This window comes from Phoxinus phoxinus (assembly GCF_949152265.1).
Source record: "Phoxinus phoxinus genome assembly, chromosome: 25".
Lineage (NCBI taxonomy): Eukaryota > Metazoa > Chordata > Actinopteri > Cypriniformes > Leuciscidae > Phoxinus > Phoxinus phoxinus.
Window position 1 is genome coordinate 19194762 of NC_136900.1, and position 20036 is coordinate 19214797.

The 20036-nt window shown below is 36.9% G+C and overlaps 2 protein-coding genes and 1 long non-coding RNA gene across 6 annotated transcripts in view; 1 reads left to right on the plus strand and 2 right to left on the minus strand.

Moving 5' to 3' along the window:
- The window catches only part of wasla (WASP like actin nucleation promoting factor a), a 29401-nt gene extending 23051 nt beyond the window's left edge, over window positions 1-6350 (minus strand). The window contains exon 1 of one of the 4 annotated variants that reach the window (XM_079604486.1): window positions 5649-6350. In XM_079604486.1, the coding sequence (XP_079460612.1) occupies window positions 5649-5753 (105 nt within the window). In that variant the 5' untranslated portion in view covers window positions 5754-6350. The remainder of the gene's footprint in view (window positions 1-5648) is intronic. The other 3 variants (XM_079604487.1, XM_079604488.1, XM_079604485.1) reach the window with 3 other exon arrangements.
- A 1646-nt stretch (window positions 6351-7996) lies between these two features.
- Window positions 7997-19211, plus strand: LOC306993398 (uncharacterized protein). Its single transcript, XM_079603130.1, has 19 exons — window positions 7997-8339; window positions 8855-8983; window positions 9130-9249; window positions 9406-9558; window positions 9736-9918; window positions 10008-10185; window positions 10810-10926; window positions 11061-11246; window positions 11352-11489; window positions 12098-12238; window positions 12354-12761; window positions 14013-14150; window positions 14363-14506; window positions 14927-15340; window positions 15461-15673; window positions 15771-15914; window positions 17031-17333; window positions 17435-17575; window positions 18523-19211. Exons 1-19 carry the CDS (start codon window positions 8142-8144, stop codon window positions 18609-18611), a joined length of 3537 nt encoding a protein of 1178 aa, XP_079459256.1. The 5' UTR covers window positions 7997-8141; the 3' UTR covers window positions 18612-19211.
- Window positions 12063-16140, minus strand: LOC306993399. Its single transcript, XR_013796441.1, has 5 exons — window positions 15759-16140; window positions 15170-15382; window positions 14918-15086; window positions 12597-12765; window positions 12063-12513 (listed from the first exon to the last, which is right to left on the minus strand). It is a non-coding gene; the product is annotated as an uncharacterized lncRNA (long non-coding RNA).
- Window positions 19212-20036: the final 825 nt, after the last annotated feature.

Here is a 20036-nt window from a genome sequence, read left to right on the forward strand (position 1 = left end):
ACTGATTGATAAGTTCTCGAGAGTAACAATCAGATTAAAAACAGATTAATAGATAATAAAGGCAGAATTTATCTGTTAATCTGCTGATTCTAATTAATTAATTATCAAAAGTAATTGATTAACTGAAATAAGATTAACTAATTATTAAAAGTGACTGGATTATCAACTAAACAAATATTTCTGAAAGTAATACGATTTGATTGTTTGAAATGTTGAATTGATTATAAACTGATAATCAATTTATTAAATAAGGTTCTCAAAAGTAAGATTAATCAGACAAGTATCAAAGTAAAATACTTCACAAAATAAACTACAAGTCAAAATTGATCAGACATTTCATAATCTTTGACTTTTAATCAATTAATCTGCTGATTATTTCTCCAATTAATCAATTATCAAAAGCAACCGGTTTAACCAAAGAAAGAATAAACAATCAGTCTGTTCAAAGTGTATTGTGGTGAACCTGACATAACTCTTGATAATCAACCGTTTATTCCATTAAATCATTCATCTGAAACATCTACCAGTAACAATGGCACATGCAAATATTTCATAAATAATCAAATACATGTAAATGTACAATGACATTTATTTAGAGACCGGCAGAAAAAGAGGATTCTGGGTAACCAGTCGACTCACTGCGATCCTGCCACGTCAATAACGGCAGCATTGATGAAACAAGACTTCCCTTCCTTTCTTCTGATGAAAAACTGCGTCCTCATGCTCGGAACTGAACATTCAGCATTTCAATTCGAGCACTCAGTCTCATTCTGTCCCGGTGGGCCGAGTGATTCAAAGACATCGTACTACCGTATTCAGAGTTCATCAAGTTCAAGAAAGAGTCGAGTTTCCATATGACAGGAACAATGAACGCTCTTTGCATTCAAATCCACCAAACACGCTCATACTCATATGCAATCCTATATGCTTGATCGATCAGCTGGGTTTAATCGCACTCAATAACACAGATCCGGGGGAATGATGGATATACGCCAGGCTTTTCCATGTTAACTGCATCCGTACGGCATTCCTGTGCAGTCTTTGCCAAGAACATACGTTTTTAAGACATGTTCCCCCCACTTTCACAGGGATCAGCGTCTTTATGTCAGAATTTGGTTTGGTCTACTTGGAAACCTGATTCTGGATCAGTACTGGCTCAGCAGCCCTATTCATTAAAGCTCAAATCTCCATGGAAAGGAGGCAGATCAGTTCACTTCCTGTCCTCAAAGACTGCTGATCACGCACAACCCACCCCCAACCCCTATCTTTTTCCTTCTCTCACTATTGTGCGATTTGGACACCATCCACCCTCTGCCCTTGGTTTTCGGTGCCGGTTCGGGACACAGTGATGAATGAACCCATGACTGCTGGATCTTGGCCCCAAACAACGTGTCTCATATTTAGTCATTCCCAGTGAAAGCCCACTTTATGGCCTGGCTCTTGGCTGCCGTTCCTGGATTGACACTGCTCGCTTACGGACGCTCTTCGCTTCCACCTAGACATGGACGAGCAACTTAAGTAGGTCTGATGGGAAAGAATGCCATATTTGTGAATCAGATGTCATGCGAAATACGTAAAAGAAACACTTGTTTCTTTGCCAAGCTAATTTCCATTTCTACAGTCCGCAGACTCCATTTTAACCCAATTTAATCAGGCAAAATCACCTTTTCTTTAAGAAATCCAAGTATATTACTATCAAAAAGACCATCTTGTTGATTTATCCAAACTCTACTAAAGAGCCGTTTACAAGACATCGTTTTCAGCTTAAAACAGAAAGCTTATAAGCGTTTTAACCATTCATTTACACGACAATGGCGTTTTGGGGGCCTGAAAACTTTTGAAAAATGGTTTCAAATTGCAAGTTGAGAACGATACTGTTATCATCACTGTGTAAACTACCTATAAAACATGAATTTGTGAAAACGGTGACGTCATGCGTATTACATGTTCAATCTATACGAGCATAGTGTTTCTTTGCAAAGTGACGTCGCCACCTACTGGCTTGGCGTGATAATACAGTGTTTTTAGACGTTTCCGCAGATCCTTGTGAATAGGGATAATTTTGACATCGTTGTCGTCTGCATGCGAAAAAAGCAATGGAAAAACGTTTTTGTTTTTAGTGTATCGTTATCATTTAAGCGTATCCTAATAGCCAAATTTGTGACGTGCTTAAAATGTGACTTGTCACCGGTCTCTGCTGCAAGAGGAACTTTGGAAAAATACGGAAACATTACTAAAAACTGCTTCCTTGTAGGTCAAGGGACAGGAAGAGCAACAGGGAACATTTTTTTTCACTCAAAGCATACAGTGAAAGGTATTTGGACACTTTTGGATATTTAACCACTTGGCTATCGGTTTTAAGCCATGTACTGAGCAATGATTTTAAACTAACTTTTGTCATGGTGATTTCTAGTTTCTCAAGCTCACACAGAATAACCACAGGTTACTCTTAGTAAAAAAAAAAGGTTCAATATAGAGTCCCTAGGGCTCTTGACTCAATATTAAAGAACCCTTTAAGCCAAAAAGGTTCTAAACAAGGACTTACTATCATTTTTTACAGATTATTTCAATTTTTTCCAGTGAATAATGATTCCAGTGAATGTTTACGAGTAAGGTTGGGAATCGAAAATCGAAATCAGATACTTAAGGTCAGGAATCAGATCATTTTTCTAAATTAAAATGTGTTCACTGTGTGTGCATTTTAATGTAGTTCTAAACCATTCAAGCACAAGACGAAGCGAAAGAGAACTCAATTCGGCACTCACACGCCATTTTCTGTTTTGGGCACATCCAGCCGCCTCTCAGATAGTGCGCAAATACTGAATTAAGTTCTCTTTCGCGGCTTCTTGCACTAGAATGGTCAAATACACACAAAATTGTCAAGGTATTTACTGGTGTAACAATAGATCACAATGCAACAATGCAACATGCAAAATGAAACATGCAAAAAGTGGCTAGTGACAATATGTATTGTGGACAGTTCACCCCAAATAAAAATTAGTGTGTGAGAAAACGTTTTCAGAGTTTTAGTGTCAGTACATTAAAGTACTATGGGCTATATAATGTTGAATATAATATAATGCAATTGGTGAATATGTGTGGGTCCTTATAATGCCTACATTATTTAAATACATCTAGTCAGTGACAGAGCGCAAGCATATTTGTCTAAAATAATTCTGTATTTTCAGCTTCAGAATCATGAATATTTTTATTCTGGTGTCACTATTGTCCTGTGCATTGGGTTACCAGCACCAAGTCCAAGTAAATTAATTTACACCCACAATGTAATATCAAATTTTGCATTTTAATCAACAGTACATTTTTTGCTAACCTTTTATCATATCTTGGAGTATCGCAATAATATAGTATAATATTGTAACTTTTATAAGGATTAATCTACATTTACATTTGATTTAAATTTCTGAACTTTGTTCAGTTGTATTTATTTGTGTTATTGCTGCTAATATGCTTTTTGTTATTATTTTATAACTGACTGTTTTGTTTTAATAATGTTTGAAATGTACATTAGTTAGAAACTCTGCCGGTTTCATGGTCTCTGTTATATTGTCAGTTTCTGCCCGTTCGGCACTTTGCAACAACACAACCTTGTTTCTGCAGCAACTTTCAGCGCGTTTCCTATATCAACATCTGAGGTTTACGTTTTACATGGTGTGAGAAAGTCACATAAACCATGCGAAATTCCCATCAGAGCAGTCTGGATTTCCAGAAATGCGATATTTGAAGATTTGTAAAAACCTCATTGGAATCGAAGCTGGAAATCGCTAAGAATCTGAATTGTTTAGCGGAAATAGAATCGCTAAAATTTAAACGATACCATCCCTATTTGAGAGCAGCTTAATTATTAAAATGAGGGATGCACCGAAATGAAAATTCTGAATGCACTTGGCCGAAAACCGAAACGTAAAATGTTGTTTTATTTTTTATTAATTATTTATGATTTTAGCTAATTAGCTTTTTTTTGGTATAATTGTATTAATATTAGACCTTTTTTTAATGAAATTCAATCATTTAAATGATACGGAATAAAAAAATAAATAAAAGCCAATAAAATAAAATAACCACACTTTTATTTAAAGTAACACACTAAAATTCTACATACACTGAGGAGTGGGGCGACATTATTTTCAGCCGTTTTTCTCTTTCGGCCAAAAACCAAAAATGCCATGTAGGCTATCTATAATTTTTATACATTTCTACATAAAATTTAACTCCTAAAAGGTTCTGCATATGAAGTGCCTGACAGAACTCTTTATGGTTTTATAACCTTTCCTTCTAAGAGTGTGTAGTTCATCACATTAACTATAAACATGTTCAACTAACAATTGATAACCAGAAGGAAGAAAAAAGTATCTTCATTTTGATCAGTACATGTGAGGTTTTATCACTCTTGAAATTTCTCTTTGGAAAATGTTTTGATCAAAAAGTGTGTTTGATATTTTATTATACAATGTAAATTAAGAAAAAACAAACTAAGTGAGGCTTAAAGGGATAGTTCACCCAAAAATGTAAATGCACTCATCCTCATGTTGTTCCAAACCTGTATGTGTTTCTTTCTTCTGTTGAACACAAAAGAAGATATTTTAAAGAATGTGGAAATCAAACAGTTGACGGCACCCATTAACTTCGGCTAGCTATTTTTTTTCCTGGAAGTCAATGGCTACCGTCAAATGTTTGATTGATTACCCATATTCTTCCAAATATCTTCTTTCGTGTTCAACAGAAGATAGAAACTCATACAGGGTCGGAAAAAGGTGTGTAAATGATAACATTTTCATGTTTAGGTGAACTATCCTTTTAAGTGTCCAAATAGGCTACTTCTTAGGACCACTGTAACTATGTAGGACATAGAAAAAAACTAGACTGACTAGACATCTCCACTTTCAATAATTTAAAGATAAAAGATAAAATTACAAACACAAACTTTTCTTTGTTTGCAAATTAATTAAGTAGTTGCTGATAGTGGGGGTCATCGACTACTACACATCACTGAATATCATTAAACTGACTAACTCTTGGAGAAGAAATGAATAACCACTAGAGACAGAACACAGCAAAAAGAGTCTTGCTGTTATAGATAGATAGATAGATAGATAGATAGATAGATAGATAGATAGATAGAGATAGATAGATAGATAGGGTGTAGTTTACGGGTCATCTGAGACACAGTAGTCTACATAACTGTGACTGGTAAGCTGCCTACATAAACAGGACATTTGAGCATCACAGGCACGTGCATCATTTGCATCATTTAGCTGACTCAGAATGCACTTATGATGCTGTCTACGTAGGCAGCTCACTACATTTTTCGACGATTTACTGCTTTACTCAAGCAAAAGACCCATTACCATCTACTCTGATATCACAATGTATTATTACAAACTCTCAATCATACTAATATCGTACACAACATCTAATTTCACTCACAAGAGTCTCATACCCTTGACAGTCAGGAGGAGAATATTCCCAATGCGCCCTATGGACATCACAAGCGCGTAAAAAGACAACTGCACTTGCCAGAACTTACAGCCTTTCGTTTGCATCTCATCTCGGGATATTTTCAAAGATTTGCATGTGCACTTGCGGTTAAAGGACTACGGATCGGCCGTGAGAGAGTAAACACAACTTACGATGCATTTCCTGCCCAGGTAGTTGAACAGACAGTCGTTCTCCTGCGGGGTCAGAAGCAGAGAGCCCACATTTGCCACCCTCCTCTGGGGCGGGTGGCCGCTCATGTTGAAGGATGAGGCGGATGAACTCGAGCGTTTGTCTCGTATTAGATTATTTTATGTGCAATCACAGATCAACATGGCCTGGGCTCGGTTCATCCCGTAAGGAATTCCGCTTACAAGTAGACCCGATGCGGTGTTGCCCTCAATGCGCGGGCGGTGCAGATGCGACTCGTTAACTCCTGCGGGTTATTTATTCTTTAATTCTTCCACTTTTGACAGACTGCATAATATAAACTTTCATCCCGAACTCAGTCCCAAAGCAAAACGATCCTTCAATCCAACATGGCAGCAGGACGGTAGAGTTCAAGGCGCACTTCGGGAAAGGGGGGAATTAAATTTGGTCGCGCTAGGTGTTAGCTTCATTTGTACAAACATACCTTTTTTATTATTTAGTAATGAAAAAAACAAATTTAGATCACCAAAAAATCTGTTTAGAGTCTAAACACGAGTGAATATGAATAAAAACAGGGATACGTAGAAACCAAACCCCTCTGTTTATCAGAATGATCTGTCCCTGTTTTCCCGTGCCTCCTGCAGAATGCGGTCGGGATGAGGCGGAGTGTTTGATTCCTTGTTTTTCGGAGTCGACTCCGACTCCCACCGACCATCGTTGGTAAAATCTGGGGACGGAGGTATAATTAACGTAATTGGCTGTTATTTAATTGTAAATGAGCTATATGTATAGTAAAACTCTGTGACTGTGAGGTTGTTTCTGTTACAGTGACAGCTCTCTTGCGATTTCAGACACAGCAACGGAGTCGACAACGAGAGTCGATTCCGTTGCTGGAGTCGACTCCGACACTAGGGCTATTAAGAGTTGAGGAATCGACTCTTTTGGAGTCGACTCGACTCCCCATCACTAGGCGGAGTTTCTGAGGCAGAGGGTGGAGCACAGCGCCGTCATTGATAGAAGGAGAAATAGTAGGCTATACTTAACGGATCTGATGCTGTGTTTTACACCCAAATTTTATAATTAATAATTGAACAACATGTTAATGATTTATAGGATGTTTCATATCATTAATTGGTAACTTTTAATCTTTTCATTTTGTATTCCCTTGAATTGTTTACCATTTATTTAAATTAAACCCAGCACCAAATCCTGGAAGTTGAGCCAACGGGATATGTTTTATAAGGTGAAAGTCTGGGTTTCCCCAGTCCAGACTATAAACTATAATTTGCATTTTTTTGTCACTAATCAAAACCATTTTATTTGGAGGATGACACACAAATTGTGTGGCTGTTGCGTGTTTAGACAGTCTTTTCTTATGAGATAATGTTGACCTCAGTTTTCCGGAGATTCAGCACATTCTGTTATTACAGAGTAAAAACTTCACGTCGACATAGACTAGTAATTTGGGCGTAATTACTAAGATAAAGAGATATCACTTTAAAGTTTAAACCCATGTGACCAAAAACTTCTGGAGCCAGAAACTAAATCCCCACACTTGTAGCATCACACAACAAAAATTATTATTGCTTTTCACAGCTACTATTATTCATAATGCTTGTTTAATAGTCGTCCAGTCTTATGTAACAGCCATCAGGGACAGAGTTCACCTTGTTCTTCCCTACCGATAAACATGGAGAAAGGAGAAGAAAAAAGGTGACAGATGGAGGATCTTGTTTGTAAGCGGAGCCCTGCCAGGGGCCACCTGGCCTGCTGTTCTATCTATCTATCTATCTATCTATCTATCTATCTATCTATCTATCTATCTATCTATCTATCTATCTATCTATCTATCTATCTATCTATCTATCTATCTAAGCTCGCTCTGATTCTGATCTCCACTAGATGGCGATATTAACTAACAGCTGTTTTATGTTGCTTACTTAACAGCTGCTCCGTTATTGTAGCCTGTGTTTTGCATACAGTTCTGTTCACATAAACAAAATTAAAAAATTAAAAAAGTTCTGTTCACATGTGTTCGCTTGCAAGTGATATTTATTTAGATTTTTCTTGTTTTATTTAAACATCAAGTGTCCATTCTCAATCCCTTCACTGACAGTGTTGTAAGAACAAAATAAATGACGTCACATTTTCAACGGTTATTTTTGGTTTCATCTCTGTTTAGATCAAAATGGAATAATTTACGTAAATTCGCTTAATTTGATACAAAAAATGTCCGTGGATGCAGAAATACCCAAATACCTTCAGAAGTTTCTGAAAGCTCCCCATGATAATACCACGGTTACCATATAAGTATGACAAACATCAACAAAGACGTTAAACAGCTGTATAGTATGCAACAGTAAAACACGACGTTGACGTTTCGATTATCTGGCAACCTGAGGAGTCAGCTGACCGGCTGAAGATGACAGGAGTCGAGTCGAGGCTCTCCTGTAACAAAGAGTCGTTTCTCGCAATCTGTGGGGTTTTAATTGGCAACCATGAGCAGCACACAATCTTACACACGCTTAGGGGACGAAAAGTACAAAAACTGGTTGAAAACAACGAAGAGTCTTTCCATACTGAGGGACTGCATTAAGGACTATATTGAAAAGGAAACCGAAACTTATCACAACTCTCTTCGAAACAAACCGGATCTCAATGGACAGACCTGTAAGAAAACGTGCGATGTTAAGAAGGTAAACTAAATGCAATGTTAATGTAAACTATCGGAATAGCCTTCTTTATTTATCGTTTCGCTGTATAGTGTTAAATAAAATACAAATAATCACCCAAATAGGCTGCTGCTGTAGAACTATCTATCTATCTATCTATCTATCTATCTATCTATCTATCTATCTATCTATCTATCTATCTATCTATCTATCTATCTCTCTATCTATCTATCTATCTCTCTCTATATCTATCTATCTATCTATCTATCTATCTATCTATCTATCTATCTATCTAGGCCTATCTATCTATCTATCTATCTATCTATCACTGTATTGCATAAAAATATGATAATAGCCTACTACAAAAAGTCTAAAGAATGTCTGTCTAACGTTATCTATCTAACTTGTATGTCTGTCTGTCTGTCTGTCGCGTCCACCCTTCCATCACCATTAAGCCTAAAAAAATGTCAATTACAAATAAAGATTCTGGGAATGTCTGTACCTGTCTCTCAAACTGTGCTTTGCTGCTACCCATATAGTCTCTCTGTGAATTGTGTAAATGCTGGAAGAAAGAAATTGAGGCCAAATATAATGGGGGGAGAAACGGTATACACTGGGACAACTGCCGGCCACATCTCTGGTCTACAGAAAAGTGGGAAGTTGCCAAGGTAAGTTACTTTCATCATTAATAACCATTGTATTATTAGTGTTGCAACTGAGTGCATTGACTTGATGCATATGGGGAAGTGTCAGTGAACAAAAATCAATGTCCATTACATTTTTATCTTTGTTGATTGCATGTTTCACATGACAGGCGTATATGCCACGTGGGCACAACAAACATAGCCAGTTTTCCCAGTTTGATGTCTCTGCCATCCTGAACTTAATGAGTTCCTGTAAACATTTCAACATCCCAGGGAAATGTGTGACAAATGTAAGTATTAATTTTCAGCATTATGTCAGTCTGAACCTCAATATCCGTTTTAAACAAATGCTGTGTGCTATAGTATCAGTTCGGATATTCAAATAATGTGGATCTCACTGTGTGCTGGATAACACATTGTACACTTATTTCTTTTCAAAAATGAAGGTCATAAATGTACGGAACTGTGCGATGCACTCCCCTGACTTGAAAATTAGTAAAGAGGACATGATCAGGCATCATAAAACAGTCCTGCAGCTGGCCAAGATGCTCGAACCTCTTATCCCGGGACTGAAAGGCTTGGAAAAGAAGATAACAAAGGTGGATGGAAAATAATGAATAATATTTTAATAAATTATTATTATTAAAATAATATTACCATTATTAATATTTAATAATAATAAAAGCAATAAGGATAAATGTTGCTCTTTACCAGTATAATTGTATTAACCATAATTCAATCCAGAACAAACGTGTGTGTGTTTTTTGTCTATGTAGTTTAATAACATCTTGGACAGGAATTTCAATGAAGCCCCATGTGAAGTAGACGGCCAACAGGTCGATCTTCAGACCAAGAAAACAGACCAAGATCTTCTGGACCGCGCCGAGCAGCAAGCATTTAAAGACATGATTGAAGACTTTATCTCGCGCTTTGATGGGAACCAAGACGAAAATGTTGAAGTAAGTAAAGTAGTAAAAGATCAACGCTCAACTGTTAAGCGGTTAAGTGTGAACTGCATCATGTTCTAAAAATATGACTTTATGTTAAGGAAAAGCCACAGGACATGAAGAGTCTCCTGGACTTCCTGGACCAAAACAAAGATCTCCTGGTGAACCTGGGCCCTGAAGTGGAGAAACTTAAAGAGATGCAGGCAAAAGTAGATCAACACGAGGAGCAAATCCACAACCTGGCAGACAGAGTGGAGAACCTGGAGAAGGGGACACTTGGTGAGAGGAACATAAGACCATTAATATTTATCTTTGATTTAGTAATTTAGCAATACAAACATGCAATTATCTGAACTTTAAAGTGTTTTTTTGATCCACTTAAGTAGGTCTTATATGTAATTTCCTACATATATGGTTAAAGTGTACTGCCGAACTTACCGATAAGCATTTATGGTAAAATAAAATATACTTTAATGCCATTTTGATTTAAAATTATACTAAGTGCTTTACGTGTGTTTTAATATGTTACTCAGCATATCAAAAAAGTGCACTTCTTTAAAGTACGGAAAAAAAAAAAAAAAAAAAAATATATATATATATATATTTAAAGGAAAACTTTTAATTTGACATTTTTAAAAGCATACTTAAGTGTGTTAAAAACATTCATGAAAGTGTGCTCTCTTTTTATAATCAAATCAACGGTTTAAAAAAAACACACTTTTGAGATTTGAAGTACTGTACACTACAAGTGCACATTAAGTGCACTTCTTTTTCAGTCATGCTTTTAATACTCAGAACAAACCAATGAATCAGATCACACATTTAACGCACCTTAAATCATTTGGAGTTTGATTTCTAATATATTTCAGTTCGTCTCATTCTTTCGTGCTTCTCCATCCACAGATCCTGTTCTTCCTGTCAACCCACTTCGATTCAAGAATCATCTTTATGAATATTGTCGTGCAAAGAAATGGCCAGAGGACAAATGGCCTGTTTTTGCAGAGTGTCAGGAAGCACAGGGTAACACATTCATCAAGAGTCCATGTAACATTAAATGCATAATAGTCCCTTGAATAGTCCCTAATGCACAAATGGAAACTCTTTCCTTTAGGTTAGATTCAACAGTAATCATACAGTTCATATCCTCTGTACAGGTTATAGGGCTGAAGTGAAGGTAAATGGGCAAACTTTCAAAGGCACAAAGGTGTTTAATGACAAAAAGGGCGCCCATCAGGAGGTGGCATACATTGCACTAGAGCAGCTGAAATTACAGGACGACAGCACCGATGAACCATCAAGCTCAGTCACGCAGCCTGAGGCCTCCTGTTCATCTTCCTCAGGTAAAACAGATATTGCACTGTAGTGTTGAAAAATGCTGCACAGTGACAGTCCTTGATTGAGATGAAACTATGATCACTGTGTAATTTAGTCTTTTGACATTTCAGGAATCACTTTCTTTGGTAAAGTGACTGTGGATCTTGATCAAGAAGTTGCGTCTGATAGATGTTCTTCAGATGAAGAAGCAACTGAAGCCGCTTATAAAGTTTTATGGGAAAGATTTCGCATCAGTGCTCCTGCAAAAGGTAAAGAACAAAGCTTAAGCTTAAGATACAATGAAAAAAGAAAAAAAATTGTGAGTTTGAATCTAGTATTTCATTGTTTTTTGAGCCCTAAATTACTTAATTTAACACTAATAAAAGTCCTTTATAAGCATAAGCTTTTTATTAAATACTGAATAGTGAACCAAACTTTATTTTTTTTAAATAAATCCATTTAAGGTTTGTGCAATGTATGACCAGTTTTAACCCTTTAATGGGCAAGATTCCCTCTAAAATACCTCTGAAAATGAGTATTGGTTTTTCCCAACACTAGAACTCAAATAACATATATTCACCAAATAACATATTACTTCTATTTTCCATTTTCCATTTTGTATTTCTAGGGGCAAAAATATTATTGGTATTTCCCAACATAACATATTTTCATCTAATAACATTTTACTTCTATTTTCAGTTTTACATTTCTGGCCAAAAAGATTTAAGGTTAAAAGATTTGAACCTATATTGCACAATATTTTAACATGACCAGACCTGTTTTTGGACACATATTCTCTAAAATACTTTGGCATTTTAGGGTTTAAATGATTTTCTGAATAGCACACTGAAGTCGCTTTTTATTCCCGTTGCAACAGGTCAGACATACAGGTTGTTGATCATGGAATATTTCCACACACAGCGTTTCCAAAAACCGACAGAGCACTTTGTTCAAAATGATGACGACACAACCATTTGCAAGCTCAAACTCATCGGCCCTTTTACTTTTTATGACAAAGGTAATTGCACTTCTACTGTTAGTCATAGGTTAAATATTTCATCTGACTAAAGGTTTGTGTTGATTTACAAGCTATTGTTTGCTGATCTTTAGTTTTCATGTCTTACATTTCTTAGATGGCTCCACCAAGAAAAAACAGGCTGAGCAACAGGCAGCTAAAGTTGCTCTGCAGCATCTGTCAGGGATCCTCAACGGTGCTCCAATATCAGACACCGAGAAGAACTTCAAAGGTGAACTGAAGGAGCGTCTAGATAAGCTGGGTCTCAAAAGTCCCGTCTATGACACAGAGAAAAAAACAGAGATCAGTGATGAGCATGTGACCAGCGGCATCAGCTCGGACCTGGCTACTTCTGCAGTACCTGTCAGTCAGGCAGCAGAGAAAGACCATTCAGAGCTGAAGTCTAAAACCATCTCCACAACAGCACAACTCCCATCAGGACAAGATCCAGTCCGTGTTCCTGTTCCTGCGCTGCCGGACCCTCAAGAATCCAGTTCTTCAGCCGCACAAAAGAAAAATTGTCCAGGTAACTGAGCAGCATATAAGAAGAAAAAAGTTATTAGTGCTATAGAGTGGTGCAGGGATAATATGTATCAAAACCCAGAAGACTAATTCGCCAGAGGTGCCCTTGAGATTTTCCTATGGGTTTGTATAAAATAAACATAACAGCTTCAAAATTTGCGTTGTCGATATGGTTGTGTGTAATTTATATTGTAGAACAAAACGTCCCAAGTATCGCAAACTTATTTTTACCACAGACCGTATCTTAAACAGGAATTAAAAAACCCTATTATAAAAACCAGAAAATCTCCGGGAACCACTGGCGAATTAGTCTTCCAGGTTTTGACATCATGTCTGCACCACTCTATTGTTGGTAGCCCACGTTTTTTTTTTTCTACTCAATGCATTTATTTTAGTTACAAAATGTGTACAGGACATTTACATTTCAAGGAGTCTGTGGAAAATAGAAAATACAGCAGAACATACTATTGTATGCTGTGAACTGTACGGAAAAGATTATTTTGAAAAAATGGAAGCATGAAGGTCCTCCCTTAACCTCACCCTAAGGTCCTTGCACACTGGAGTCCGAAATTTCCCGCACGTTAAAAAATAAATACGACCTCACATTGTGTAAATCACGTTTACACACAGTCTCAGCAATTTTGTGAATTTTTTTTTTGGATGGGGTTCGATTTTCTGCGTTTTTCACATCCGTAGCAAGCATTTTGAGAGGTGTTTTGACAATTCAGAGCCACCGAATGACGATTACGAAAAAGCGCATCCGAAAATTTAAATGTACAAGGACCTTTAAACTTACCTGCCAGCCGCCACTGAGTAAGCAGATCGTACAAAATCGTTAAGCACAAGAATTAATACGCATTAGCAACCAATTCACCAAACTGTAAAATAAGTTTCCATGAGATTGTGTTGTCTCTTCTCTTCTCTTATGACGCGTTTACTGGCGTGAGGGCGGTACAACCTGTCACTCACATGAGATCGACCAATAGCAAACCACAACCATCCAATCAATTCCCAATAGATGAAATCATGTCCCGCCCTACATTTTTTTGTTTGTTTGAAAAGCCGTTTCACTGGGATATACGCCACAATTGAGAAGAAAAGATCATCACAACTTCCGTTTCATGCCGACTTTAAAAAATAAAATGAAAAGGATACATGAAAACAGCAGATAAAATATTAAACATGATTAATAAATAAATAACAAAAAAGAAGAAGAAATGTGATTACAATTTTTTATTTTGTTTTGACATTTCAGGAATCACTTTCTTTAGTAAAGTGACTGTGGATCTTGATCTAAAAGTTGCGTCTGATAGATGTTCTTCAAAGGAAGAAGCAACTGAAGCCGCTTATAAGGTTTTATGGGAAAGATTTCGCATCAGTGCTCCTGCAAAAGGTAAAGTACAAAGTGTAGATTTGATATTATCAAATTTATTATCAATATTATTAATAAAGCCAAACATTAAGTCATACGCTAGTATTTTCACATGTAAAGTGTTTCACTCTTACTTGAGGCTTAACTTAAAATAAAATACGTTGTGAGTTTGCTAATGTGGTTTTTTGGTGTTATTGAGAGCCAAATAACGGATTTAGTTTGTGTTACTACAGGTCAGACGTACAGGTCAGTGATCATGAATCATTTCGACACCAATGATTTACAAAAGCCAACAGAAGAGTTTGTTGTTGTTGTTGATGACAGCACAGCTACCTGCATACTCAAATTCCATGGACCTTTCACTTTTTATGACAAAGGTGATTTCTACTTTTATTGATTGTTTGAACACTATTCGGGTGAATTACTAGGTCATATTTCACCCCAAAAATAGACATATTTTTCCCCCCTAAGGAAATGTAGTATATTTTAAGACCATTTTAAAGTGCCCATATTATGCTTTGTCAGATATTATCTTTCGAGCAGTGTGTACTACAGCTGTTTGTGAATGTAAAGATCAAAGTGCACTGTAGGAGATTTTACAGTTAAAGACCCAAGGACCAGATATGATGAATGAAGAGAATGAAGAAGAGTTGTATATATATTATATTTTCCAGATGAAATATGACCCAGATTAAACTGTGAGATGCGCCCATTTATTTTCTGTTTACTAAAATGTGTGTTTTGATTTATAAGCTATTGTTTGCTTATCTTTAGTTTTCATGTCTTACATTTCTTAGATGGCTCCACCAATAAGAGACAGGCTGAGCACCAGGCAGCTAAAGTTGCTCTGCAGCATCTGTCAGGGATCCTCAACGGTGCTCCAATATCAGACACTGAGAAGAACTTCAAAGTTGAACTGAAGGAGCGTCTAGATAAGCTGGGTCTCAAAAGTCCCATCTATGACACAAAGCAAAAAACAGAGATCAGAGATGAGCATGTGACCAGCGGCATCAGCTCGGACCTGGCTACTTCTGCAGTACCTGTCAGTCAGGCAGCAGAGAAAGACCATTCAGAGCTGAAGTCTAAAACCATCTCCACAACAGCACAACTCCCATCAGGACAAGATCCAGTCCGTGTTCCTGTTCCTGCGCTGCCGGACCCTCAAGAATCCAGTTCTCCACAGAGGAAAAAGCCCAGGATTGATTGTCCAGGTGAAGATAATATGCTGTTGAATGGGACACCAGTAGGGAGTGCTAGTGGTACAGTGTAAAAATGTGCACTGATTTGCAACTGCGCTCTCATCTGCTTGTACATTTTTGTGTATTTTACAGAAATCAAAGATCTTTTTAATGTATATAATCTCAAGCCCCCACATGTGAAAATGGAGAACATGACGTGTAATGAAAATTTCAAATGTAGTGTGGAAATCAACCTGGAAAAATGTACTTGTGTTAACAAACAAGGCTACGACAACAAGAAAGAAGCCACTAGAAAAACCTACCTGTTGTTTGGCTGTGCAGTGTCAATTTTCGATTCTAGTACAGGTACGTTCGTGTTTTTACTTTTGTGTATTGCTCATAATGTGTGTGCGTATGCATGTCCACTAACTAATGCTTATATTTTTCTTACCTCAAACTCAAGATGAAAAGACATCCAGTGCGAAGGTGAAGCAGTTTTTTTCTCAGAATTCTCTTCCTCTTCCACAAGAAGATTTTGAAGGATCTGTAAAGCCATTTTACTGCTCACTAAAGAACATAAGTTACAAAGTTATCTATACAGGACAAGGTTAGTATGAGTGTCTTTTCAAGGTCATTGACAAATAAGTGCGTCCAAGATAAAGAAAATGAAAACATATTTTGAAAGGTATATTATACTGGGTCTTAAATTGTAATATTTCACTGATTAGACAGCATGATTATTGCACAGGTGTGCCTTAGGCTGGCCACAATAAAAAGCCACTCTAAAATGTGTCTGATGCTGTCTAATCAGCATCTTGATATGCCACACCTGTGAGGCCTCGTTTACACGTACATGGTTATTTTGAAAAACGGAGACATTTCCCTTCGTTTGTTTCCCTTCGTTTACACGCAAACGGAGAATTCACCTCTGAAAACGATTCTTTCTAAAAACTCCGGCCAGAGAGGAGATTTTTGAAAACTTTGTTTGCACGTTTGCATGTAAACTGAGAAAAACTGAGTTTTAGGCAGCTGACATCACAGTATGTGACTATTTTTGGGATTCTGATTGGCTAACGTGGGCTTGAGCTTCTCGTTACACTGCCACCTACAGGTTTGGCATGCTCTTAACGGCATATGCACGGGGTTCGTGTAACAAACACTTTTCTGAAAACTGACAGTTGTGCACGATGTTATTTTTGAAAACAGAGAGGGGTGAAAATGTCCGTTTATGAAAATAGCCGTCCACGTGTAAACGTAGCCTGAGGTGGATGGATTATCTCGGCAAAGGAGAAGTGCTCACTAACACAGATTTAGACAGATTTGTGAACAATATTTGAGAGAAATAGGCCTTTGGTGTACATAGAGGCCCCGTTTACACGAAGGTAAGACGCAGATATTTCCCTGCGGTTTGGCCTCTCATTTACACGAAAACCCCGTTTTTATCACAGAAAACGTTTATTTCTAAAAACTCCGGCCAAAGTGGAGATTTCTGAAAACGGCGGTTATGTGTTGCCGTGTCAACTGGGAGAAATGGGGTTTTAGGTTCTCTCTTGTCGATTCTGAGGATTCTGATTGGCTTGCATGGCTTTATCCTTCACCCTACACTGCCGTCCCTTGGGTAATATATATACAGGGATATATTGGGATATATATACAGAAAAGTGAAAGTATGTATTACATACCTGAATAAATTTTATTCAAATATGATGTGGTCTTTTTTTAGGGTCCTCAGAGGGTGAAGCCAAGTTAGTTGCTCTCCAGAATGCCTTGCGTTCACTATCACCTCTCTTTGGTTATGATTCACTAACTGGAGCTGATAGTGCTGAAGAGGTGCAGAATCAGCTGAGCTCTATGCTGAAGGGGTCCGGTCAGAAAGACCCCGTCATTTCCCTGATGCCTGTGGAACAGGCCAATATCCAGCTGTCGTTCTGTGACTATACGCTGAAGTGCTCATGCCAGAACACCAAGAGAGCAGCTCGGAATCATCTGAGTGCACGAATACTGGGCCTTCTGGGGGTAAATTCAGGTCAGAGCAACTGAATATCAACCAGCTTGTCTAAACACTACATAAGTACATTATAAAATGATTATTTGAATGATTTTCATTCAGTTCTCAACCTCTTACAGAAGCAAACGATGTATCTGTGAGAAACCGTTTAGATGACTGGTTCAAACAGCAGAATCTGCCACAGCCAGTGTTTGAGGACACAGAAGAAGTGCTTGGAGCGAAGGCTATTTTCTCTGTCCGGTTCACCTGCAGCAGTTCAGGTGGGCTGTCACTGTCTCACAACACAATACATGTTCAGTAAATATTTTATGTCATTTATAAATAATGAGAAAATATTCATTTTATGTATAAATATTAACTTATAAATACAGTACCATTCAAAAAGTTTGGGGTCGTGAGATTTCTTTAAATGAAAAAAAAAAAAAGTCTTATGCTTGCCAAATGCTGCAGTTATTTAATCAAAAAAATACAATAAAACCAGTAATATTGTGAAATATTATTACAATTATTACATTACTCTAGTCTTCAGTGTCCCAGCTGCTTGCTGGGCAGAGACATATGAGCCCACCCGCAAGTCTCTGTCATTCTGATCCTGAGATATCATCTCACAAATTTTGTGCCAATGTTAAGTCTGTGGGACTTTTTCACACAGTTTTTTCGCCCAACAGGTGAACTTCGTATCGCTTATAAAAGTCATAGCACATCTCTTCTCATTAAGCCACACATCATTCATGGGTCTACGACAAACGGTGCAGGATGAGTTACGCACCGCAATTTTGTCCAGAACAAAAATGTATTGGCAGTATGAGAGATAAAAGTAGTGATACTTTTCTTTGCAAGCACCACTAACTAGACATGTACTAACTATAGGGTTAGGGTTTGGTTTAGGGTTAGTTGCATTGCATGTTATTATGTAATTTATAGTTTTTACTACAGTAACTACATGGACACTGTAAAATAAAGTGTCACCTAAAAGTTTTAGCTAAAAAAAACCTGACTCCAAACTTTTGAATGATAGTGTATTTTAATTTAATTTAAAATATATTTATAAATGATTGTTTAATGATATTTTAATCATATGAATAACCAGAGTAAAAAAAAAATTCTGTCAAGTAAATAACAACTGTAGAGTGTGTACTGCTACTTAAATAAGTTCCAAATATTTGTGTATAATATTAAATATTAAAGTGAATTGTTTGACTTCTAGACTGGGAGGACAGCTGGGAGACAGCGAAGATGAATCTGCTTCAAGTGCTCAAGCTAAGATTTCGGTTTCTGGACGACAAAAACAATTGAAATCGAGTTTTAGCTGAAAGAAAAACACCACAAATGCACTCATTTTATAAATTGTAAACAAAATTTGTTCAGTACAAATTTGCATTTATTATTATTATTACATTTATTACTATACATTTCCCTGGGATTTCACTGAATGACCATGGCATTGAATACAACTTTTACAAATATGTATACCAAAGGTATACCAATAAACACTACTTCATTTTAAAATCAGCAGAAAATTACAATGAACAAAATGTAATTGCATTGACTGCAAAAACCAAAGCTGTAGAAATGACATAAAGAGATGAGCCACATTTTGAATGTCTTTTTAATGACACTTGACTGCACAGCCGTTATATGGACCATCAATATTTACTTTAGTCTTGGACCATCAACATTAATCTTCACAGGCTTACAAAAGAAAGATGTTGTGCATTCATCGTTCATTTTTATTAATATTACCCTCTAACTGTGGATTGTGCATTTTAAACCCGTTTACAATGAACTACAGAAACTGCCTACAAAAGTTATACTTTGTCATCAAATATGTGTGTGCTGTGTATCTCCAATCCACAGTTTCTGCAAGTAAAATAATAAAATAATTTTGCAAATCAGTGTTTCATGTCCACATTTATTTTATATGGTTTGCTAGCTTTGTCTGACATTGTTACTTACTTTTATCCAAAGCAACTTACAAATGAGAAAATAGTGATGCTGCTATTATTATTATAATTTAAAAAAAGAAAAGCAAAACAAATAACATACCAATTAGAAATGTTTCTTCAGTTGTATCTTGGCCAGTGTATATTTCATTTTAGTATTTTAGACCTTTAGTTTTTATTAGTATTTTGAATTAGACACGCTCGAAGTCGTTGACCAATCACAACACACTGGTCCAGCCGACCAATCAGAGGACACTGCAATTTTCAGAAGGAGAGGCTTCATAGAGACCAGAACAAAACAGATGCTGAATTCGATACTACTCGTACTACTTTTACCATATCTTTCTGATATGTGTTTTTACGCCAACTGGCAACCCTGGTCTGATTTCACAGATAGGGCTTAGATTAAGCCAGAATTAGACCTTAGTTCAATTAGAACATTTAAGTAGCTTTTAAAAACGCCTTAGAAAAACACATTACTGATGTGCATCTTGAGACAAAACAATGTCAAAAACAACAAAACAAAAGCAAGTTGCTTTCACTTAAAACAGCTCAAACATGCATTTTAGTCTGGGACTAGACTTAAGCCTTGTCTGTGAAACCGGGGGCCGGAGTGTCGAAATACTATTGGATAAATTGGCAGTGGGCGGAGTCACACAGACCAAAACAAAAAACAGACATTCCGACCAAGAACTCACAGCATTGTTTTTCAGAGAAACCAGTGTGAAATTCTAACATATTATGGTATTTTTATGCTTAAGTACAGTCATAAAATTAT